At 39.5% G+C, this 26,778-nt stretch overlaps 1 protein-coding gene across 1 annotated transcript in view; it reads left to right on the forward strand.

The window, feature by feature from the left end:
• Window positions 1–26,778, forward strand: part of LOC133539829 (exostosin-1b) — a 358,313-nt gene that overhangs the window by 319,326 nt on the left and 12,209 nt on the right. Inside the window, exon 7 of the mRNA XM_061882069.1 lies at window positions 8,815–8,910. Coding sequence (XP_061738053.1) covers window positions 8,815–8,910 — 96 coding nt within the window. The remainder of the gene's footprint in view (window positions 1–8,814; window positions 8,911–26,778) is intronic.

Consider the following 26,778-nt stretch of genomic DNA (forward strand, 5'->3'; position numbering starts at 1 on the left):
TCCCTTTATGGAGGATGCCTGTGCGTGACTTTGTTTAACGTGGGGAGACTGGTGCAAAGACAGTCACCACACAACAGACCTGGGTCAGGGTCCAGTGGCATGGAGTCCAAGACGACTGGGGACCCTTTCCTGCTGCAGCCTTCCTCCGCCATCGCAGCCGTTGTGGTAGATCTTAAATCTGTCTTCCGCCTGCTCCGCCGTTGAGTTCTTTACCGTATCCCTGGTTAGGGGGCAGTCAGGTACAAGGCCTTTGCCAAGGGCCACCTGGGGTAAAAGTAGTAAAGGCGTTAACCTCCTAGTGCCCCAAAACCCCATTTGATTGATTGATTGATTGATTGAAACTTGTATTAGTAGATGGCACAGTTCAGTACATATTCCGTACAATTGACCACTAAATGGTAACACCAGAATACGTTTTTCAACTTGTTTAAGTCGGGGTCCACGTTAATCAATTCATGATAAAGTGCCGGATGCACTTTAACGTCATGCCCAGGTACCACTCGACTCTCCCAATAAGGAAGGTTTGGAGGCTTTTGCCTGGAAACTCTAAATTTAACTCTTGCTACAAAACCGGTTAGGCCCCTCCAGGATCTTATAACATATTTTTCTTTGTGAGGCACTGCTTCCTGGCCTTGGCCAAACGTTTGGGGTCATTGTTATGCATACACAGCTTCAGCAGAAAAATCCTCTCTTCCCCAAAATGTTAATCCATCATTTTATAGGTTACACTATCACGGAAGTACGTTATAAAATTCACAAAGCAGGCGCAGCGTTCCCGAGCATGCACTCCATCTTCCACCCCCTGCTACAAAATCTATTGTCTCCGAGGGGCTTTGTCTTTTTTTAGGCTGCGTGCATGCAGGATAGAGAACCAGGTACATCTCCTACCGCTGCTAGGCTATGAGTAGATGAGGCTATCAACAAATGATTGGAGAAGCCAGACAGAGTGTGAGGGAATCTAAATGTGATGCTTTTAGAGTAGCGAACCCCCTGCTAAGTATAAAGAGATGTATTTCTTGCAGCCTTGATAGCAATATAACAATCAACAGTGTTTTCCTTTTTCTCCCAGTCATTGCTGCACATACAAACACTAAGACAGAAATAAAAACACTGTCAGGAGTGGATTTACATGTGAGATGTTGACATTATTTATACCTGTCGTTGGCTCGGGACTCACTCAGCCTAATCAAGATTGCTCGTTTCTTTCAACATTGTCATCATTACTTTATATCCTGCACAGTCCCATGAGGATATAAGGTACTCATTGTAACATGGTGAATAACATCAGCGTTAGTCATCAAAATATCAAATGTTTTCTCAAAACTTTAGAACAGGGGTCTCAGACACGCGGCCCGCGGGCCAATTGCGGCCCGCGAGACTTTATTTTGCATCCCCCACCTTAATATGAAAGTTTAACGTTTTATATGGATGGCGCCTGACAGCGTTGTGTGCGGAGCTGAAGGAATCTACCAATCACGGCGTGGTATATGGCTCTCGAGGGCCGAACATTGACGTCACTTGCATGATGCAAGCAGAGAAACGTTTTGCCGCTTTTCCAGTAGACCAGCACGCGCTCTTCCTCCCTCCGTCCCTACCTCGCTCGCCCGCCTGCTCTTATCTCTCTCTCGCTCTCTCTGTCATTGTGTGTATGTGTGTGTGTGTGTCTCTCTCTCGCTCCCTCCCCTGGCGCCGGGGAGACGAGCGGTCCGATAGCTTCTGAAGCACTCCGCCGAAAGACCGAGCGACCTTACAAAACTGTGGTGCACACAGACGTGTAACACGTTAGTCGTGATGTCAGCCCATTCGGGGCTAATTGTGCTACTGTAACTGTAAACTCCACTCCTACAATGTGAATTCCTGGATTTTTTTTTACATTCTGTCTCTCACAGTTGAAGTGTACCTATGATGAAAATTATAGACCTCTGTCATCATTTTAAGTGGGAGAACTTGCACAATCGGTGGCTGACTAAATACGTTTTTGCCCCACTGTAGATAAATAACATATATACAACATATGGATACATAACATGTAGATATATAACATATAGATACATAACATGTAGATATATAACATATAGATACATAACATCTAGATACATAATGTGTAGGTACATAACATGTAGATACATAACATGCAGATACATAACATGCAGATACATAACATGCACATACATAAAATGTAGATACATAACATGCAGATACATAACATGTAGATACATAACATGCACATACATAACATGTAGATACATAACACTTAGGTACATAACATGTAGATACTGTATATAACATGTAGGTACGTAACATGTACATACAAAACATGTAGATGTATAACAGGGGTCGGCAACCTTTACCACTCAAAGAGCCATTTTGACCCGTTTCACAAAATAAAGAAGACAATGGGAGCCACAAAACTCTTTTGAAATTTAAAATGAAACAACACAGCATAAAGAGTTTTTTTTGCTTTGTGCTATGTGTTAACCAGGGGTCTTAAACACGCGGCCCGCACCTTGATGAGAAAATGTAATGTTAGTGCGGCCCGCGACCTTTATATGAATTCCACTTGACGGCATTACACTTGCCAACCCTCCCAAAATTTCCGGGAGGTTCCCGAATTCTCAAAGCAACCATTCTCGCGAATTTTTGCTGATGGTCACCCATATAACAACAAATAAGGGCGTACTATGAAGCCACTGCCTTTGACGCCTTCTACAACATGTGCAAACAGCTTGCCAGCCCAGTAACATGTTGTATGTGGCTTCCGCAGATACACGTACACGACTGCAAGGCATAGTTGTTCAACAGCCATACAGGTCACACTGAAGGTTGTGATATAAACAACTTTAACACTCTTACTAATATGCGCCACACTGGGAAGCCACACCAAACAAGAATGACAAACACATTTTGGGAGAACATCCGCACTGTAACACATTATAAATGCAACATAACAATTACCCAGAATACCATGCATCCATGACTCTTCCTGGCTATATTATACACACCACTAGCACCAAACCCCTGAGTGAGGACAGCCTGTTTTCACGTCCGCTTTCCCACACTATAAACAGCGTAGAATGATCGAGGGTGAGTTCTTAGTTTCTTATGTGGGTTTATTGTTGGGCAATTTCATTAACGTCCTCCCAGCGCGGTAACAACACACAACAACAGCAGTCACGTTTTTGTATACCGTAAAGCAGTTCGTCTGCCGTAAACATCAATGTTGTGACACTCTTAAACAGGACAATACTGCCATCTACTGTACATGCATATGTGACAATAAAAGCTATGGCGTTTAGAGTGCAGTGCACAACTGCGCACACAACAAGGAGACAAAGATGGAAGATTCCAGACTCTAGTGCATTTGATGAAAGCACTTTTGTGCGTGCCAAACAGCAATTCATCATCAGAGAGGGTGTTCAGCATGGTTAGAAAAATAGTGACAGAGAATAGAACAAGGATGGACAATTCAATCCTTAACCCAACAATGAGTAGATGAGTGTTATGTGTGTGTATATGTGTAAATAAATGAACACTAAAATTTAAGTATTTATTTTATTTATATATATATATGTATATATATACATATATATATATATATATATATAATAAAAAAATATATATATATAGCTAGAATTCACTGAAAGTCAAGTATTTCATATATATATATATATATATATATATGAAATACTTGACTCTCAGTGAATTCTAGCTATATATATACTCCTCCCCTCTTAACCACGCCCCCAACCATGCCCCTCCCTCGACCACGCCTCCCACCGCCCCTAAGGACCAGATGAGTCGCCCGCTGGCCAGTTCTAAAAATAGCTCAAATAGCAGCACTTACTAGTGAGCTGCCTCCATCCATCCATCCATCCATCCATCTTCTACTGCTTATTCCCTTTGGGGTCGCTGGTGCCTATCTCAGCTACAATTGGGCGGAAGGTGGTGTACACCCTGGACAAGTCACTACCTCATCGCAGGGCCAACACAGATAGACAGACAACATTCACATTTACATTCACACACTAGGGCCAATTTAGTGTTGCCAATCAACCTATCCCCAGGTGCATGTCTTTGGAAGTGGGAGGAAGCCGGAGTACCCGGAGGGAACCCACGCATTCACGGGGAGAACATGCAAACTCCATACAGAAAGATCTCAAGCCCGGGATTGAACCCCAGACTACTCAGGACCTTCGTATTGTGAGGCAGACACACTAACCCCTCTCCCACCGTGAAGCCCTGGTCTCCCTTTGCTCGACATTTTTATTTCTAAGAGAGAAAAAACTCATAGAATTTGAAAATACAAGAAAATATTTTAAAGACTTGGTCTTCACTTGTTTAAATACATTTATTAATTGTTTTACTTTGCTTCTTATAACTTTCAGAAAGATAATTTTAGAGAAAAAATACAACCTTAAAAATGATTTTAGGATTTTTAAACACATATACCTTTTTACCTTTTAAATTCCTTCCTCTTCTTTCCTGACAATTTAAAATTTAAAGCCTACCAGGCTGCACCAAACTTTTGGTGCCTTGTTGACACAGAAAAGTCCAGTAGTGTATCCGCAGCAGCTATGAAGGTTGCAAGCCTGTTTGGTTCAACTTATCTTTGTTAATCAGCCTTTTCTGACATGAACTTCATCAAGAACAAACACAGAACAGGCCTCACTGATGCACATCTGCAAGACTCACTCAGAGTTGCAATGTCAAGTTACACACCAGAGTACAACACACTAGTTAACAGCATGCAATGCCAGGCTTCCCACTAACTGACAAAGAAACAGATAATAGATTTGGTGTCCAGTTCAAAGTGTGACATGATTTATTTAAAAATTTGAGAGTTGACTTTTTTATTTTACATGAGTTATTATTTGTACAAAAATGGTGCAAAGTAATTCATGGTTTGTTTAAAAAATGTTAGTGGCTCGCTAGTTAAAATGGGATATTGTAATTTCACAAAGACTGTCTTAGAAGTGATCATTTGAAAATGTTCAACTTGAAAAATGTGCACTTGTATATATTTATTGTGAGAAATCATTAAGATGATCAGTATTTCCACAAAGATAAATATAATTAATTATTAATAATAAAATATAGTTAAAGGTAAATTGAGCAAATTGGCTATTTCTGGCAATTTATTTAAGTGTGTATCAAACTGGTAGCCCTTCACATTAATCAGTACCCAAGCAGTAGCTCTTGGTTTCAAAAAGGTTGGTGACCCCTGCCATAGAGTAACTGTATGCCATAACCACAATTTTAACAAGCACAACTTTTGTGGTATTTTGACTTGTCTTAATTTGTTTGGTGTAGCATTTATGGTCACAAGAATACATGTAAAAAAAAAATTGTTATACTGCATGTCTGCATATTTATTGATTTTCTGTTTTGCATATCACAAATATATTGGGACTGCAGTGGTTTAAATTGCTTAAAAAATGTATTTGGAAATTGCTAAATGATGACGTCACTTCCTCGAGGTCACTTCCGGTTGATCGCTACCTGTTAGCTAGTTTAGTGTAGAAAGGATGGCAGACACTTCGACGTTTTTTGTGGCCACCCACCGTGAATCCTCGTAATGGCAATTCCGTAAGTAGTTTATAGGAAGATTATTTTGTGTTGTTAACTCATTAAAGTATGAATAGTGCCGACTGTGGAGAAATTTGTGAACATATTTACACTGTACGACTCAATGTAGAAATTGGACAGTCGCACTCTGCTGGTCATTCTGTTACACTGCAGTTACATGTTAAAAGCCATGGAAACTGTTTGAACGTTTTTGTTTACAATATAAAATGTGAAATATTATACAAATATTTACGAAACTAATAGGAGAATTTGTATCACTTTATTTTTTAGTTTTCACCGTCATGTCAATTGAGAAATGTTGGAAGTAACTGCTGAATCTTGTAACAACGTTGTTTTATTTGGCCCCTTCTTCACTAAACCGGCTTAGGTTATCCAGGGTAAATCCCGCTTAACCTTATCCGTGTCCACACACACACAATGGTCGTTTAAGACCCCCTCCGCCAGCCGGAGCAACGAGACCGAATGCGCATGCGTGTAACATGCGCACGTCATAGTCACAGCCAGTGTTGCTTTGTGTGCAAGTTCTTACATTTAACTTATCCGAACAAAATCCAGTGTCGCTGTATTTCAATTTACTAGAATTCAGTGTGCAGTGCGGCCATATTGTAGTGAATCACACCTGAGCCATCATAGATTAATCAAATCGTTAACGGAAAGTACACAATGTGACAAAGCACATTTTACAACACTCAATCTAGGTCTAATTATCTGGTCAGGAGACTCTTCACTCTTTTGCCTTCCCCTTCATTGTCCGTTCGTTTTTGGTGACTTCATGTACTCTGGACCTAGACGTTGAGTGCGCGACATACATGGTGGACATTAAATGGGTTGTACTTGTACAGCGCTTTTCTACCTTCAAGGTACTCAAAGCGCTTTGACACTACTTCCACATTCACCCATTCACACACACATTCACACACTGATGGAGGGAGCTGCCATGCAAGGCGCCAACCAGCACCCATCAGGAGCAAGGGTGAAGTGTCTTGCTCAGGACACAACGGACGTGACGAGGTTGGTACTAGGTGGGATTTGAACCAGGGACCCTCGGGTTGCGCAGGGCCACTCTCCCACTGCGCCACGCCGTCTGATACAGTCTGCTTTGCCAGTCCAAAAAGCATTTGCCGTTTTTCCTTAGTCTTCCTTCGACGGCCAGGTAATACAAAGCACAACAGGCTACCTTTTTTTTATCACATCCACGGTAGCCCACATTCTCGTTGTGTCTCCTTCAACGAATGGAGAAAGTTTTTCGGTAAGTAGAATTACAACTGACATTGGAAAGCTCTCTTGCTGTCTGAGAGGTGTTGTATCCCAAATAGCTGCAATCGCTTTCTCTTAAGGTATTCATGTCTGATTTCCACAAGTGTCTATAAAGACAAGGAGAAACACGGTCATGTCTGGATGACTCGCCTTCATATTTCCAGTGTTTACCTCCGAGTTACGATACCGCTTTATTATGAAGCTGGCTGTGGCGCGTTCTTTCTGACGTCACTTCCTGTTTGGAACGCGGTCTTTCTGGCGTCACGTCCTCTCCGAACTCAGTTTGTAAGCAATCAATAAGTCCATACAAAGATTAAAGCCGGAGATTCAAGAAATACACAACGCACTTACCCGTGTAAAAAATTGTCTAAGGAGGGGGACCTTAAACAATGTTTTATTGTGACTGAAACGGGGCTTAGGCTGAATAGTTATTTGTTTAAGGGGTTATCCAACTTAGTGTAGACATGGCCTTTGGCTACGGTTTAAGTCGGCGTTTCAACACTGCACTAGAACAGTGTGCCGTGGGGGATTATGTAATTTCACCTATTTGGGTTAAAATATTTTTTCCAAACCAGTAATTATAGTCTGCAAATTATGTATAATTATTGAGTGTTGGTGCTGTCCAGAGCTTGGCAGAGTAACGGTGTAATACTCTTCCATATCAGTAGGTGGCAGCCGGTAGCTAATTGCTTTGTAGATGTCGGAAACAGCGGGAGGCAGCGTTCAGGTAAAAAGGTGTCTAATGCTTAAACCAAAACCAAACAAAAGGTGAGTGCCCCTAAGAAAAGGCATTGAAGCTTAGAGAAGGTTATGCAGAATGAAACTAAAACTGAACTGGCTACAAAGTAAACAAAAACAGAATGATGGACGACAGCAAAGACTTACTGTGGAGCGAAGACTGCGTCCACAAAGTACAGCTGAACATGACATGACAATTAACAATGTCCCCACAAAGAAGGATAAAAAAAAACTGAAATATTCTTGATTGCTAAAACAAAGTAGATGCGGGACATATTGCTCAAAGGAAGACATGAAACTGCTACAGGAAAATAACAAAAAAAGAGAAAAAGCCACCAAAATAGGTGCGCAAGACAAGAAATAAAACACTACACACAGGAAAACAGCAGAAAATCCAAATAAGTAAGGGGGGGATGTGCCAGGTGGTGACAGTACACCTACTTTGAGACAAGAGCTATAATGATGCAAGCTTGGTTATGGTTTAAAGTCACGTCTAACAATTGTGACAACTTTTTACTGTCGACTGAGTTTAGTTTTTTTAATGATTTCTGCTAATGGTGTGCCTCTGGATTTTTTCGACACAAAAAATGTGCCTCGGCTCAAAAAATGTTGAAAAAAACTGCACTAGAACTCTACAAATACATCGACCAATAGTGTGCATTGTAGCTCCTTCCAAGTGACATGATTCAACCAATCAAATTGTTCATTTGCAAGTGGTGCCAGGGTTAGCTTTTTTCATCTAACTTGCTTATTTATGCCAAGGAAATCCACCGTTTGACCTATGTAGAGAGTACTTTCACAATCAGTGTTTGGCTCGGAGAATGTCAGTCTGTGTCCAAAAAACATGGAATGTTTGCCTTCAAATGAAAGATAAGAAGAGGCGTACCAGCTTGTGTTAGGTCCGACAGGAATCACATGGTGCATGTTTCCCATCAAACATTCTTGAACAGAAGAGGATTACATCTGATAAGATGCACCAAAGTCAGGGCGGGTCTTTAAAAGTATGTTCGGTTCGGTTCATCAATAAAGTTATTTGATTAGTTATGGGCTAAATTGTGCAATTTCTGAAGCCGTAATTGGAAATATTGCCTCCCTTTAGTTGCCCTTTAGGCTCTTTAACATTCAGTCAGGCAGTAATAAGTTGACATTTTCTGTCTGCAGGGCAAGAAAAATGTCATGCTCTCACCTTTTTCTTTTTTTACACCACTTATTAGCCTTACTTGTTTCTTCCAGATTATTGTGCTGTGGAACTGCGACAAGCCCCTCCCTGCCAAGCACCGCTGGCCCGCCACCTCTGTGCCAGTCATCGTCATCGAAGGCGAGAACAAGGTGAGGTTTCTAATTAGGTGACCTGCAATGTTCATATTTTTTTTGCATTGCTAAGATACAGTATCGTTTTCTAGTTGTTTTACAGCATTTAAGAGAGTAACTAGAAGTTAATGAGTTTCAATTTGTGCCGCACTGTTTCCACTGAAGGACAGTTTGGTGGTTTTAATTAAAACAGGCTGAAGCATATTGTGTGGAAAGATAAGATCCTAATTATGGGTAAGTGGGAACATAGTTGTTTTCATTTTTCATACGGCAATATTAAATCACTTGAAGAGAGCGACAACATCCTTATTTTTCTGTTAAGTGAGTGCAATGAATGTACACTCAGCAGATAAGATGCAATCAGGATTTTTTTATTCAGCTTTTTTAAGAGTTTGGTTTTACACTCCATGTAGGACCGTGTAAATCAGGTTTTGATTCTTTTTTTAAAAGTACAGATTGGGGCAGCAGATTATGCCGACACGTTTGAGTCAGGAGATGTAGGGGCAGGGGGGCGGGGTCAAAGGTGTCAGAGAGTACAATAATTGAGTGAAGACTTTTTTCATATTAACCGTATTTTTTGCACTATAGGCCGCACCGGATTAAAAAGCATACTGCCGATGAGCTATTCAGGTCTGTTTTCATACAGAAGGCGCACCAGATTATAAGGCCCATTAAAGAGGTCATAATATGTTTGTTTTTTTCTAAATTGAAAACACTTCCTTGTGGTCTACATAACATGTAATTTTGGTTCTTTGGGGAAAGTGTTGTTTAGATTATGTTTTACAGACCATCTTCAAGTAGCTTTCTGAGCGTCTCTTCAGCATGCGGCGTTTTGTGGGCGGCCTTATTTACGTGGCTCACCTTCGACAGTGTCTTCTCCCCGTCATCTTTCTTGTAGCGGTGTAGCATGCAAGGACGGAGGTGGAAGAAGTGTCAAAAGATACAAACCTCGTTTCCATAGGAGTTGGGAAATTGTGTTAGATGTCAATATAAACAGAATACTATGATTTGCAAATCATTTTCAACCCGTATTCAGTTGAATATGCTACGAAGACAATATATTTGATGTTCAAACTGATAAAAAAAAATATTTTTGCAAATAATCATTAACTTTAGAATTTGATGCTAGCAACACGTGACAAAGAAGTTGGGAAAGGTGGCAATAAATACTGATAAAGTTAAAGAATGCTCATCAAACACTTATTTGGAACATGCCACATGTGTGCAGGCTAATTGGAAACAGGTGGGTGCCATGATTGGTTATAAAAGCAGCTTCCATGAAATGCTAAGTAATTCACAAACAAAGATGGGGCGAGGGTCACCAATTTGTAAGCAAAATGTCGAACAGTTGTAGAACATTTCTCAACGGGCTATTGCAAGGAATTTAGGGATTTTACCATCTTAAGTCCGTAAAATCATCAAAAGGTTCAGAGAATCTGGAGAAATCACAGCACGTAAGCGATTATATTACGGACCTTTGAGCCCTCAGGCGGTACTGCATCAAAAACCGACAACAGTGTGTAAAGGTAATCACTACATGGGCTCAGGAACACTTCATAAAACCACTGTCAGTAACTACAATTTGTTGCTACATCTGTAAGTGCAAGTTAAAACTCTACTATGCAAAGCAAAACCCATTTATCAACAATACCAAGGAATGCCGCTGGCTTCGCTGGGCCCGAGCTCATCTAAGATGGACTGATGCAAAGTGGAAAAGTATTCTGTGGTCTGACGAGTCCACATTTCAAATTATATTTGGAAACTGTGGACGTGGTGTCCTCTGGAACAAAGAGGAAAATAACCATCTGGATTGTTATTGCCGCAAAGTTCAAAAACCATTATCCGTGATGGTATGGGGGTGTATTAGTGCCCAAGGCATGGGTAACTTACACATCTGTGAAGGCACCATTAATGCTGAAAGGTCCATACAGGTTTTGGAGCAACATATGTTGTCATCCAAGCAACGTTATCATGGACGCCCCTGCTTATTTCAGCAAGACAATGCCAAGCCAATTGTTACAAGAGCGTGGTTTCGTAGTAAAAGAGTCTGGGTACTTTCCTGGCCTGCCTGCAGTCCAGACCTGTCTCCTATCGAAAATGTGTGGCGCATTATGAAGCCTAAAATACGACAGCGGAGACCCCGGACTGTTGAACGACTGAAGCTCTAGATAAAACAAGAATGGGAAAGAATTTCACTTTCCAAGCTTCAACAATTAGTTTCCTCAGTTCCTAAACGTTTGAGTGTTGTTAAAAGAAAAAGTGATGTAACACAGTGGTGAACATGCCCTTTCCCAACTACTTTGGCTCGTGTTGCAGCCGTGAAATTCTAAGTTAATTATTTGCACAAAAAAAAAGTTTGATTTTGAACATCAAATATCTTGTCTTTGTAGTGCATTCAACTGAATATGGGTTGAAAAGGATTTGCAAATCATTTTATTACGTTTATATTTACATCTAACACAATTTCCCAACTCATATAGAAACAGGGTTTGTATAACGAACGCATGAATAATGATCTCAGCGTCGCTGGTGGACAAAATAGAACGAATTTTAGCGATATTACGAAGATGAAAGAAGGCCGTTTTAGTAAGACTCTTAATGTGTGACTCAAATGTGTGAGTTGGTTCGAAGATAATACCCAAATTCTTTACAGAGTCGTCTTGTGTAATTTGTTGTTTGATGTTAAGGTGGTATTATTAAATAGGTGCTGGTGTCTAGCAGGACCGATAATCGGCATTTCCGGTTTCTTAGCGTCCAGTTGCAAAAAGTTATCGAACATCCATTGTTTAATTTTATTTAGACGCGCCTCCAGCTGACTACAGTCCGGTGTGTTGGTCAGCTTTAGGGGCATGTAGAGTTGGGTGTCATCAGCATAACAGTGAAAGCTAACACCGTATGTCACCTAGCGCATGTAGATAGGCTTCATAGCTTAAAACATTTTGACAGATATTTGAGTGCCGTGTGTAATGTTCTATATTCTCAATGGAACATTTAAAGTTTGGTGTTGTTTACATCCATCATAATGCAATCTACACATATCTCTTATGTATGACTGCCATCTACTGGTTACACATATCATTACACAATGTACCAAATAAAATTGCTTCGAGGTCAGTAAGCACAACCAGAATTATGCTGTATGTTAGGCGCACCGGTTTATCAGGCTCACTGTCGATTTTTAAGAAAAACAAAGGATTTTAAGTGCGCCTTATAGAAAAATACGGTATGTTAGTCTAATTCAAAAATGTAATACGACGTGGGACGGCGTGGCGCAGTGGGGAGAGTGGCCGTGCGCAACCCGAGCGTCCCTGGTTCAATTCCCACCTAGTACCAACCTCGTCACGTCCGTTGTGTCCTGAGCAAGACACTTCACCCTTGCTCCTGATGGGTGCTGGTTGGCGCCTTTCATGGCAGCTCCCTCCATCAGTGTGTGAATGTGTGTGTGAATGGGTAAATGTGGAAGTAGTGTCAAAGCGCTTTGAGTACCTTGAAGGTAGAAAAGCGCTATACAAGTACAACCCATTTACCATTTAATACATACATTATTGTTCTCAAAATTCTGTAGACAATAGCCCATAATGACAATGTGATTTTAATTTTTATCATATTAATATACAGGCAGGACGGGGAAAGAGGGGTTAGTACGTCTGCCTCACTACACGAAGGTCCTTCGTAGTCCTGGGTTCAATCCCGGGCTCGGGATCTTTCTGTGTGGAGTTTGCATGTTCTCCCCGTGACTGCGTGGGTTCCCTCCGGGTACTCCGGCTTCCTCCCACTTCCAAAGACATGTACCTGGCGATAGGTTGATTGGCAACACTAAATGGTCCCTAGTGAGTGAATGTGAGTGTGAATATTTTCTGTCTATTTGTGTTGGCCATGCGATGAGGTGGCGACTTGTCCATTGTGTACCCCGCCTTCTGCCTGATTGCAGCTGAGATAAATAAAAAAAATAAGATGATATTGTCAATTGTGTTAATATGGAGGACAAAAAATATATTCTTTTACGAAGTTAAGGCTGTAAAATAACAAAATGTTGAAAAGGTGAAGCGCTGTGAATACTTTCCGGATGTACTGTACCAACCCAAAACACACACCTGTGTCTTTTGTAATGTATTAGTGCTAATAAGTACTACATTTAACCTAATATATATTGATGGGCGCAGTTAAAAAAAAAGTATACTTTCAAATTGTAATGTCGTACTCTGTTTGGCGGTCCTTAAACTCACCATAAAAAACCCTTTGTGTTATATTCCTCTGAGTGTAGAACAATCTCTGTTCTAAGAGAGCACAGCTTGTAGGTTCAATGTGTTTATATACGTTTGGATTGGGCTATGTCCTTTCTTAACGGGGAACGGCGTTAATAAGTCTTGCTTTCATGTTAGCATTTAAGCCCGCACTAGTCCATCCATGAGTTTATCTAAGTGCAGTTATCATCAATACTGTTTATCAGTGCCTCCCTACTAGAGTTGTATGGTATACCTGGACTAATAAAGTACCGCGGTACTAATGAAACTATACTGTCTTTGAAAAATCCCGGTACTTTTTTATAGAGCTAAGGGGCATGATGTTGAGTGTGTCAGCACAAGAGTTTTGAAAATTACTTTTAAAAAGTAATTAATTGTAGTTACTTGTTACTTTAACATAAAATTAATTGAATTACCAACAAAATTACTTTGAAAAAAAAATTGGCCTGTTGCCAAGTGACGTCAGAGGGTTTCAACGGAGCAGTGTTTGTTAGCTTTAGCCGATAACAGTGGCAGTTTTTTTTGAATATTTTTACTTGATTGTGATACCTCTGGTTAATAAATAGATTGAATGTGCTTTGATGGTTGTCATATCTTCTTGTCAACAGTGTGTTGTTTGGATGGCGAGTGAGTCACTTCAATCATTGATTCACTGTTCATTACTCCCATGTTGTTGTCTGCTGTGTCAGGGTTCATTTTAGTGCAGTGCTGCTTGTTGCTTTCACGAGTAAAAAGATCATTCCTGCGTTGAACTTGCGGCACTTATGTCGCTGTCTTGTTGTTGACATAAAACCACATCAAAAGAAGCATGCCACGTTACATCAAGCTATCTCTGATGGCTTTGGAATTAACCTAAATCAGATTACTTGTTACTAGTTAAAGTAATGGCATTACTAACACTGTTCAACACGTAAAGTGCATACAAGCAAAAACAGTGTGGAGAGGAAAATGGCAAAAACGGCTATTTTAGTGGTTAATAAAGAGGGGTGCGTGGATATGAGGTATTTAGGGTTCAAAACTATCAATAAAGGTGACGCTTTAAGCACGAAAGCGCTGCTTCAAAAACATGCCCCGCCAAAGGTGGCATTAAACTATTACCGTATTTTTCGGAGTATAAGTCGCACCTGCCGAACATGCATAATAAAGAAGGAAAAAACATATATAAGTCGCACTGGAGTACAAGTCGCATTTTTGGGGAAAAGTTATTTGATAAAACCCAACACCAAGAATAGACATTGGAAAGACAATTTGTAATAAATAAAGAATAGTGAACAGGCTGAATAAGTGTACGTTATATGACGCATAAATAACCAACTGAGAAGGTGCCTGGTATGTTAATGTAACATATTATGGTAAGAGTCATTCAAATTACTATAACATATAGAACATACTATATGTTTACCAAACAATCTGTCACTCCTAATTGCTAAATCCGATGAAATCTTATACGTCTAGTCTCTTACGTGAATGAGCTAAATAATATTATTTGATATTGTACGGTAATGTGTTAATAATTTCACACATAAGTCGCTCCTGAGTTATAAGTCGCACCCCTGGCCAAACTATGAAAAAAACTGCGACTTATAGTTTGAAAAATACGGTATCACATTTGCTTCCAACATTGGTAAACATTTAAATAACAATCATCCAGACCTGCCCAAGGAGTTTAAAGATCATGTAACTAACTAGCTCCACTGCTGTGCACATATAGATATGTAGACGCGCACACACCTGGTTAGCCTGTTGCTAATTATTAGTACAGTCCAAACCGCCCACCTAACGTAAACTAATGCAAGGGGAATGACTGAATTGTGTTACAAATTGCAAAAATTTGTGTTGGACTTTAGTGATTGAGTTAGACTTAAGGAATAAATTTGGATCACAACAAATTTATGTGTCACCACCTTTTGCCCTCGCTCATAAACACATTATAATGGGACTGAAGTGTCAATGGCATTGTAACTCTGCTTCTTACACACACTTCGTACTCTGGATCCGTCAGAATGTTTTCGCAACTTGAAACACTTGAAACTATTTCTGGCCTTATTGGAGACTCCAACTCAACAAAAAACAAATTACATGCACATTTGCCATCCCTTGGCCCTCATTTTTACGCCCCCAGTGCAGTTCTGTGTATCGTTTCTTGTGATGTGGCTCCATCTTGTGGTCGAATACACTTACTGTCGGTATTGCAGTTGGATTAAGTATTTCCTTTTGCTGCTGTCCTGAACCTGAAGTAGAAAGTACAAAGTGGGTGTCTGTAGTAGTGTTCTTATGCATATTTTATACGTGCTATTGATACACCATTAAGCTAATGTCGTTAGCATAGGGCTAACATGCTGTATCAATGCTATTATTCAGACTGTTTAGCTGAATGGAGAGCTAGCTTCAGCAGCTAGTGGGTAACTTAAGGTGAAGATTGTTTTTACTGCAGGTTTTGGGAGAGTAGTGTTTAAATTCTTTCCAAGCAAGAACACATTTCATTTTGAATGATGATGTGGAGCTAGGATTTTCAATTGCATTGTTTTAGGGGCTACATTTCCAGAAAGCTAAGGACCAAGGGGCTGGACTTCTACTTTCACAATTATTTTTATTTTTTATATCCCGGACAACTAATGTCCTGTCCTCTACAGTAGCCATTTGATTTTGGTATAGACTAGACTAGACTTCCTTTTTATTGTCATTCAAATTTGAACTGTATTTATTTCGTCAGAGTTACAGGAGCTCTCTGCTCTTTTATTAGGAAGTTTTGCAAAAAAACTTATCAAAGATCATATTTAGGACAGTTCTGTAGTGTTTTTAAGAAACTGCTGCAATTATATGAGTCTCATAGAAGTTGAAAAAGACTCGATTGAGGACTTAAAACTGAACCTTGAGGAACACCACTCGTGTAACTAAAGAATTTGGAACAAATGACTACTGACTGCATCTGAAGTAAACAAGCTCCAGCAACACATTAGTTACATAAATAACATTTTGAAAAATAACTGCCAAAAAGGAGAGGCCTTATAGGATTGCCTTGAGGAGCACCTCAGTTCTAGAAATTACAAGTTGAGACCCCTGTCTTCTGTGTTTGCTAGCAGAGTTAAAATGCAAGGATCTGCCAATGTGTTTACAGAGGTCCAAGTTCCTCTAAACCTGTTTTTTTCAACCTTTTTCGAGCCAAGGCACATTTTTTGTGTTGAAAAAAATCCGGAGGCACACAACCAGCAGAAATCATTAAAAAATGAAACTCAGTTGACAGTAAAAAGTCGTTGTCCCAACTGTTGGATATGACTTTAAACCATAACCAAGAATGCATCACTATAGCTCTTGTCACATCACACTGTGACCTTTTTGGTTTTTTTTTGCTGTTTTCCTTTGTGTAGTGTTTTAGTTTTTGTCTTGCACTCCTATTTTGGTAGTTTTTTCTCTTTTTTTGGTATTGTCCTGTAGCAGTTTCATGTCTTCCTTTAAGCGATACTTCCCGCATCTACTTTGTTTTCACAATTAAGAATATTTCAGTTGTTTTCATCCTTCTTCGTCGGGACATTGTTGATTGTCATGTCATATTCGGATGTACTTTGTGGACGCCGTCTCTGCTCCACAGTAAGTCTTTGCTGTCGTCCAGCATTCTGTTTTTCTTTACTTTGTAGCCAGTTCAGTTTTAGTTTCGTTTAGCATAGCCTTCCCTAAGCTTTAATGCCTTTTCCTAGGGGCACTCACCTTTTGTTTATTTTTGGTTTAAGCATGAGCCTTTTTTTTTTGCCTGCACACTGCCCCCTGCTGTGTCCGACATCTACAAAGCAATTAGATATCGGCTGCCCCCACATGGAAGAGTATTACACGGTTACTGTGCCGAGCCCTAGACAGCACCGACACTCGACAACACATAATTTGCAGATTATAATTACTGGTTTGCGAAACATAATTTTAGCCCAAATCGGTAAAATGACATAATCTCCCTTGGCACACCAAACTGTGTCTTACGGCACACTAGCCGCGACACAGTGGTTGAAAAACACTGCTCTAAACAACAGGAGCACTCTACTGTTTTTAGGAATTTACTGGAAAAGTGTTTGTTTTGAACTGAAGTTAGGGGCCGGAATGTTGTCATTCCCGGGCTGGATTTGGCCCCCGTGCCACCATTTGAATAGTCCTGGTGTAGAGGTTTGCTGAGGTAATGCTGTGTATTTGTGTGCTCATGCACTGCAATTTCAACCCAATTTTGCTAACTGCTAATTAGTCGGGCCTAATGGGGTATGTGCATATGAAGCTACAGCTGTACGTCTCTCAAAAAAAGCCCTTTTTTATTCTCTTTTGTGCCACATTTGCTTCAAACGACCGTGTCAAGCTGTTTCCAAAATCTGTCTGGCCTTCAGCGCCGTGCGTACGGCTTGCAAAGATAGTTTCCTCCCCGCCGGCCTTGATGCTGAGCGCCACAGATTGAGTGACATGAAACAGATATTGTTTGGGGTGCAGGCTTTTCAAAAGCTTTGTTGACAGAAAGAAAGAGAAAATGCGCCCTAAAAATGTGAGCAGTGACGGGTTGGTGAGAATGTCAATGGTGGCTCAATGTGTCCGACACACACCCACGGTCCTTTCTCCTGCTGCTCTCCTTTAAAGCGCTGCAAGGCAGATTCCTACTGTAAGAGCTCACATTCCATGAGGGCACCAGGAAGCCCCAAGCTAATATGTCGCACTTCTAACGTTACAAACCACCTGGGGTTTGGCAACACACCCTTTTTACTTCTTTATCCTTCTTTTGCTGTGTGTGTCACTGTCACATTTTTTCAAAAGTTATTTTATTTATTTTTTTACAAAATAATGCCGCCAAATTTAATACAAGAAATATGAATTTACAGTGGGGCAAAAAGGTATTTAGTCAGCTACCGATTGTGCAAGTTCTCCCACTTAAAATGATGACAGAGGTCTGTAATTTTCATCATAGTACACTTCAACTGTGAGAGACAGTATGTGAAAAAAAAATCCAGGAATTCACGTTGTAGGAATTTTAAATAATTTATTTGTAAATTGTGGTGGAAAATAAGTATTTGGTCAACCATTCAAAGCTCTCACTGATGGAAGGAGGTTTTCACGATACATGGCCCCATTCATTCTTTCCTTAACACGGATCAATCGTCCTGTCCCCTTAGCAGAAAAATAGCCCCAAAGCATGATGTTTCCATGCTTCACAGTAGGTGTGGTGCTCTTGGGATGCAACTCAGCATTATTCTTCCTCCAAACACAACGAGTTGAGTTTATACCAAAATGGATACATGGATGATACAGCAGAGGATTAGGAGAATGTCATGTGGTCAGATGAAACCAAAATATAACTTTTTTGGTATAAACTCAACTCGTAGTGTTTGGAGGAAGAAGAATACTGAGTTGCATCCCAAGAACACCATACCTACTGTGAAGCCTGGGGGTGGAAACATCATTTTTGGGGGCTGGTTTTTTGCTAAAGGGACAGGACGATTGATCCGTGTTAAGGAAAGAATGAATGGGGCCATGTATCGTGAGTTTTTGAGCCATAACCTCCTTCCATCAGTGAGAGCTTTGAATGGTTGACCAAATACGTCTTTTGTACCATAATTTACAAATAAATTCTTTAAAATTCCTACAATGCTAATTCCTGGATTGTTTTTCCACATCCTGAGGTCTCTCACATTTGAAGTGTACCTATGATGAAAATTACAGTTAAGTGGGAGAACTTGCACAATCGGTGGCTGACTTAAATACTTTTTTGCCCCACTGTATGTAAAAAATAGCAATATTGACTTAAATAATAATATGCATTTGTCAAGATTTCCTGTACTTGGGGTGAGAGACTAGCTGATTCACATATATCTACTAGGGGTGTCAAAAAAAATGGCAGTTCTTATTTGTAATGATTTCTTAATCGACTCAGAAAAATCGATATAAATGTTTTTATTTATTTATTTTTTAATCTGTCCTGTCCAGCCACTCAGGCAAGTCATATTAATGATGTAAATGCTCATATATGCTGTACATTTTTTTTAACAGTTTTACAGTCACAGTTTACATTTACAGTTTTAATTTTCCTGAGAGAACTCTCCTGAGGAATCAATAAAGTACTATCTATCCATCTATCTATCCATCTATCTATCCATCTATCTATCTATCTATCTATCTATCTATCTATCTATCTATCTATCTATCTATCTATCTATCTATCTATCTATCTATCTATCTATCTGTCTACCTATCTTCTATCTATCTATCTATCTATCTATCTATCTCTCTAACATATTTACTTTAGAAAAGAAAAGTGTGGGATACAACTCTTGTCGCCTTTTTTGTGTTTGACTTAACTAAATATTTGGCTAGCATTTTATTAAACAAAACCAGTTTTTTTTAAAAGTAATACCGTATTTTTCGGATTATAAGTCGCTCCGGAGTATACGTCGCACCGGCCAAAAATGCATAATAAAGAAGGAAAAAAACATATATACGTCGTACTGGAGTATACAGTTGTGATCAAAATTATTTAACCCCCACACAATTTTGGTGTTTTAGCAAGTAGGACATTTATTCCGTATTTTGTTTATAGTCATATCAAATAAAGATGTGTCAAATAGACAAATGCAACTTGAATTACATTATATTTTGTAACATACCAAACAGTGTCATTTCTCTTAATATCTCATTGACAAAATTATTCAACCCCCTGAAGATCATAACTCTTAAGAACATAATTTGAATAAGGTCTTTTCAATCAGGTGTTGAAAACACCTGTAGATGTGATTAGAACCATAACGAGCAACAATTAAACTGATTGAAAAAGACTGTGACGCTCAGCTTCTTGTAGATGGTCAATGGTGTATTTGCAACATGGTGAAGTCCAGGGAGTGGTCAAAGAAGTCAAGAGAGGAGGTAATTTCTCTTCATAAGAAAAGATATGGATATAAGAAAATAGCAAAGACATTACACATTCCAAGAGACACATTTGGGAGCATAATTTGCAAGTTTAAAGCTAAAGGCACAGTGGAAACACTACCTGGGCGTGGTAGAAAGAGGATGCTGTGTCCAACTGCTGTCCAGTATTTGAAGCGTACAGTGGTGAAAAACCCCCGGGTAACAGCTGAGGAACTACAACAGGACATTGCAGAGAGGGGAACGCAGGTTTCGTCCCAGACAATAAGGCACGCACTACGAGATGAAGGCCTCCATGCCAGAACTCCCAGGTACACCCCACTTCTGACTACCAGGCACAAGGAAAAAGACTCCAGTATGCCAAAAATCATCTGGACAAATCCCCAAAGGTTTTGGGCAACTGTTTAATGGAGTGATGAGACAAAACTGGAACTCTTTGGGCCTATGAATCAACGTTATGTCTGGAGGAGAAAAAATGAAGCTTACAAAGAGAAGAATACCTTTCCTACTGTTAAGCATGGTGGGGGGTCAATCGTGCTCTGGGGCTGTTTCTCTGCCTCAGGTACCGGGAATCTCCAGCGCGTTCAAGGCATTATGAATTCTATTTCCAACCAGGATATATTAGCTGCAAATGTCATGAAGTCAGTGATGAAGCTAAGGCCTGGGAGACGTTGGACCTTCCAACAGGACAACGATCCCAAGCATACCTCCAAATCAACATCAGAGTGGTTGCAGAAGAAGGGCTGGAAGACTCTGGAGTGGCCTTCACAGTCGCCCGACCTAAATCCTATAGAGAACCTGTGGTGGGACTTGAAGAAGGCAGTTGCAGCACGCAAGCCCAAGAATATGAATGAACTGGAGGCCTTTGCCCAAGAGGAATGGGCTAAAATACCTGTAGATTGTTGCAAGAAGCTTGTGTCCGGTTATGTATCACGTTTGAAGGATGTAATTACTGCCAAAGGGTGTTCTACTAAGTACTAAAGATGCATGTAAATAGGCGGTTGAATAATTTTGTCAATGAGATATTAAGAAAAATGTCCTTTTTTGGTATTTTGTAAAATACAGTGTTACAATTTAAGTTGCATTTGTCTTTTTGACGCATCTTTAGTTGATATGACTATAAACAAAATACAGAATAAATGTCCAACTTGCTAAAACACCAAAATTGTGTGGGGGTTGAATAATTTTGATCACAACTGTAAATCGCATTTTTGGGAGAAAATTGTTTGATAAAATCCAACACAGAGAATAGACATCTGAAAGGCAATTTAAAACAAATAAAGAATAGTGAACAACAGGCTGAATAAGTGTACGTTATATAATGCATAAATAACCAACTGAGAAGGTGTCTGGTATGTTAACGTAACATATTATGGTAAGAGTCATTCAAATAACTATAACATATAGAACATGCTATACGTTTACCAAACAATCTGTCACTCATAATCGATAAATCCCATGAAATCTTATTCCTCGAGGTCGCTTCTAAACAACTTTGCCAACTCAAAGGTAGGCGCCGCTTCCTCTTGTCGTTTTCTGCTGCATATTTCACTACGTCCATCTTGTAATCTGCAGTACATGATGTCCTTTTCGGTGCCATTTTTGTTCAGCCCTTCTCAGTTTTTATAAGGCATGATTATTGTTCTTGAATTATCTTTCACCAACTCAGAGAAGATACAGGATTTGTACCGTATTTTCCACACTATAAGGCGCACCGGATTATAAGGCGCAGCTTCAATGAATGGTCTATTTTAAAACTTTGTTCATATATAAGGCGCACCGCATTATAAGGTGCATAGAATAGATACTACAGTAGAGGCAGGGGTTACGTTATGCATCCTTTAGATGGAGCTGCGCTAAAGGGAATGTCAACAAAACAGTCAGATAGGTCAGTCAAACTTTATTAATAGATTACAAACCAGCGTTTTGACAACTCTGTTCACTCCCAAAATGAATAAACAGCTGTTTTATTATTTTCCCCGATTTAATAAACACGTAAAAAACTGTTACAGTAAATCAAACGTTAGTGCAATCACAATATAGTAACACTCGAAATAGTGCAAAGCAATAATATATCAATAACTCAACGTTGCTCAAACGATAATGTCACACAACTCAACACACAAAATAAACATGTAAAGCTCACTTTATTAAGTTGTTCCTCATCCACGAATCCCTCAAATTTTTCTTCTTCAGTGTTCAAATCAAACAGTTGGGCGAATACGGCATCCAACATGCCCGGCTCCGTCTCGTCGAAGTCGTCATTAAACGAGTCAGTGTCGCTGCTGTTAATGTTAAATTCTCTCGCTGCTGCTCTATTCCCGTCTTCTACTGTGCTACTGATCGCCTTGAGTTCAAACTCTGCGACGTAAGCGTGTCTCTTAATAGGAGCCATTCTGGGCTCTTTACATAAACACACAGAAATGGCACGCCTCCCGCAGTCATATATCCCAGCATGCACCGCGCGCTTCTTCTTCTACGAGGGAGGAAGGAAGTTGGCGGCTGCTTACCGTAGAAGAAGCACGCTTCTTCTTCTGCGGGGGAAAATAAGGTTGGCGGCTGCTTACCGTAGTTGCGAGGCCTCCATCCATCCATCCATTTTTCTACCGCTTATTGTGGCTCAATATTGGTCCATATATAAGGCGCACCGGGTTATAAGGCGCACTGTCAGCTTTTGAGAAAATTTGAGGTTTTTAGGTGCGCCTTACAGTGTGAAAAATACGGTATTTCAAAAGCCGCATAAGGTAGTTAGCTCTGAGATCACGCCGGCACTAAAAGTAGTTCCTCAGCGTTAGCACCTATAATAACAATATCGCTAATACTTGGTTAATGTTCAGATTATGACATGGAGTTAAATCACAAATTACAATGCATACCGCGGCCCTGGTATGACATCTCCACTTAGATGCCCTGGTCCCTTCTCTCGGCGTTGTCTAACCGCCCAGAGAAGTGGATGATTTGTTGTGGATGCCTTGTTTGCTTTGTTGTACGGCGGGAGACAACAGTAATAACGCTGACACAGCATGGCCTCGTTAGAAGTGAGTGGGAAGACGACTCGGTCTCTGTCCTCTCCATCCTCTCGTCTCTTTCAGTCGGTGACACGGTGGGCCGCAGGGAAAACACTCACCTGCAGTGATACTGCGTGTGTGGAACAGTAAATATCTTTTCATTGCATCTTTTATCAGGCTTGTTCTTGTGCCGTAGTCAAGGACAGTCTAGGTAACATGTAAACATATGACCAATGATAATAAGGTGTGCATTTTATACAACAATACATCCATTATACTTTATTTGCTTAGTTTAGGTCTGGGGTCTCCCAACTTTTTTCACGGAAAAACATTGGGGCCAGTTTGAAAGACTATGATGTGTACATCGGCCCATATTGTAACTGTTCATCCGATACCCAGTAAATATGTGTTTAGGGTTGCTGATATTAGTACTGATATTTATCATATTTATTATAATATTCATGAGCCTATCAGATTGATACTATAATTTGCACAAAATGTATCATATCTACCAATACTGTAAGTGTTGTTAACCACCCGATACAAAGTACATATGGGACCAGTATTGCAGATATTAGTACTGATACTGATATCAATCAGATATATTATAAGAATAAAATATATATACTTGATATCACTATTCAGCAGTAGAGATGGGAATCTTTGGGCACTTCTTGCCTATTTGATTATTGATGCATCATTAATTTATGTATTTTGATGCAATTGTACATGTATTTTCATTTCACGAAATAAGCGTTTATCACTTGCATCTTAAACAAAAAATCTATTGGAATAAGAAACTGTTAAATTAATTCTCACATGTATTAAATTAAGGAAAATGTGTACAAAAGTGGACTATAAGTGCCAGATAGTAAAGGAGCTGGTCAGTGGCTCGCTGCAGTCAGCCAGATTTTAGAACTGTCTGCATTGCTTTATCGACAATTAATTCGTCGATTATTGATTATTTTTCGTCCATATTGCCCAGCCCTATTTGCCATACGAAGTAAATGTGCGTTCAGTATTACCGATAATAGTACTGAAGCTAATATCAATCATATATTTTATATATGCATAAGCCTATCCGATTGATACCAAACTCTGCAGTATCGGCAAATCCACAAAATGTCTCATATTATTAATAGTTTCTTTTAGGAATTTACTAATACTGTAAGTTTTGGTATCGATCCAATACCAAGTAAATATGGGTTCGGCTTGCCAATATGGGTACTAATACTGACATTTATAATATATATATACAGTATATCATATACTTATCAACCTATTGGCCAGTGAACAAAATGTATATTATCATGAGTTTATTTTATGATTTAGTTAATACTATAAATAATGTACTGATGCGATACCAAGTAAATATGTGTTGATCATATGTATTATATATTCATGAATTTATTGGCTCAATACCAACTTTTGCCGTAATGACCAGTGCCAAAAATGCAACATGTCATTGATTTATTTTGTGAATTTGCTGATACTGGTGATTTTGGTATTGATCTGATACCAAGTAAATATGTGTCCGCGGTCCAGGATTTCTGATATTAGTACAGATACTAATATTTATCACATACATTATGTTATATATTAATGGAAATATCAGATTGATTGCAGTATCGGCCAGTGCACATGGTGTCATCATTTTCTTTTATGAATTTGCTTTTAATTTGTTGATCAGGTTTATATCAGAATCAAAGATTTTAGGGCGTACAAAAAATTGGTTTATCAACACACTGATTAGTGAACAATTTAATAAAACATAAATACAACTATAAAGGACAGAATAACATCAATTATTGTTTATATTTCAACAACAGATATTAACAATCCAACAATGAAACATATTTTTGCTATTAAACATAGAAGAGAACTGAAAAACATCGCTCCGATACGGATACTTCTATTGATATCGATAATATAGAAACTTGGATCAATGGCCCATCGTAATAGCGCATTAAAGATGCTCATTTCTTAAGAGTGTGATAATGTAATAACTAAGAATTCATAGTAAAAAATGGGCTGAAAATGAGTCCAGGACACTCTTGATTTAGGTTGTGATGCCAACGCTCTGATTGGTTGCAGCTGTCACGTGCAATAAGAACAGGAAGTATTGCAATGCTGAGGGAGATTACAACTTGGAATTCAAAGGATTATGACTTGGTGATGGCATTTAAAAAAAGACAAATCATTTTAGTATCCTCTTATGGCGTTTGCAGTGGCAGGGGAGACCGATTGAGAGGCGAGCTGCCTTCAGTGCAGCAGGTCAGGTGTTGAAGGTCAGGTGATGAGAAAGCATTAAAGTCACATGACATCGAACTGGAAACGCTTTCCACAGCAGACAGTTTTAAAAAAACATGCGACGAATAACTGCAACACTCTTCAGGTTGTCTTTATATAAGCGTGTGTGTGTGTCCATCACAGCTATGCATGTCTGAGGTGTCTGCTAATTTGTGTGGGAGGTACTTTGCATTTGCACAAGGCGCACACACACACACACACAGGCTGGTGCGCTCCCATCTGAGGTCTTTTTACGGCACACATAGAAATATTGTCAAGATGCAAATGTTTTCCATGCTTTATCTTCCTTCTGTGTAGTAATGAGTCCGTGCATTCATGGTAGAAAGATACTTTTAATGAATACTGCATGAAAAGAAAAAAGATTAGTGGAAGAATATGAAGTCAGGTGACAAAAGGAATAAGTACCGACTGAATTCCTTCAGTACTAGTATGATGGTGTTCTTGTCTCTTATAAGGATTGTGAACGATAGGCAACATTCCAAAAAGAGTACAGTTCGCCTTTAAGCTTAATGGCAAAGACTACTTCCTGGCTAGGCAGTATATATATATATATATATATATATATATATATATATATATATACACACACATACATACATATATACATACTCCGGCTTCCTCCCACTTCCAAAGACATGCACCTGGGGATAGGTTGATTGGCAACACTAAATTGGCCCTAGTGTGTGAATGTGAGTGTGAATGTTGTCTGTCTATCTGTGTTGGCCCTGCGATGAGGTGGCGACTTGTCCAGGGTGTACTCCGCCTTCCGCCCTATTGTAGCTGAGATAGGCGCCAGCGACCCCAAAAGGGGAATAAGCGGTAGAAAATGGATGGATGGGATGGATATATATATATATATATATATATATATATACACAATATAATATACACACAATACTGCCATCTAACATTTTGGAATTGCAACTGCAGCCAAAATCTGCTGTATAACACTTGTGAAATACTTGCGAAATATGACAAGAAAACAAGACTGTAGTCTCTATTATCAGCTCAATTTTATTATTAAATTCCAAGGTACTGGAAATGGTTGCTGTATCCAAGGCCGCCCAGGGCTAAATTGGGGTCCTAATTATAATTAGATTAAGGGGGAACAGTGACTGTGTCAAGAAAAAAATAGTTGTTATATTTTTATCAGTGACAGAACAGGAAGCACCTTGTGGCATTATTGACATTTCACATACACCTCTTCACTTTTTGCCCTTCGTACTGTCTCCCAGGCATATGGCAGACTGTTCTGATGGCAAGTGTACTTACTGTTTTGTTTGTTGCGTGTGATGAAGGGGAAGGAAAAAGCATTGATTCCTGTTGACATGTTGGTCTTCATTTATTAGAATTGCCGAAATGAGTATTGATACTGATATTTATTTTATGAATTATATTTTCATGAACCTAACTGTATAGATATCAGAATTTGTAGTATTAGCATT

Source organism: Nerophis ophidion, linkage group LG21 (genome assembly GCF_033978795.1).
Source record: "Nerophis ophidion isolate RoL-2023_Sa linkage group LG21, RoL_Noph_v1.0, whole genome shotgun sequence".
Classification (NCBI taxonomy): Eukaryota; Metazoa; Chordata; class Actinopteri; order Syngnathiformes; family Syngnathidae; genus Nerophis; species Nerophis ophidion.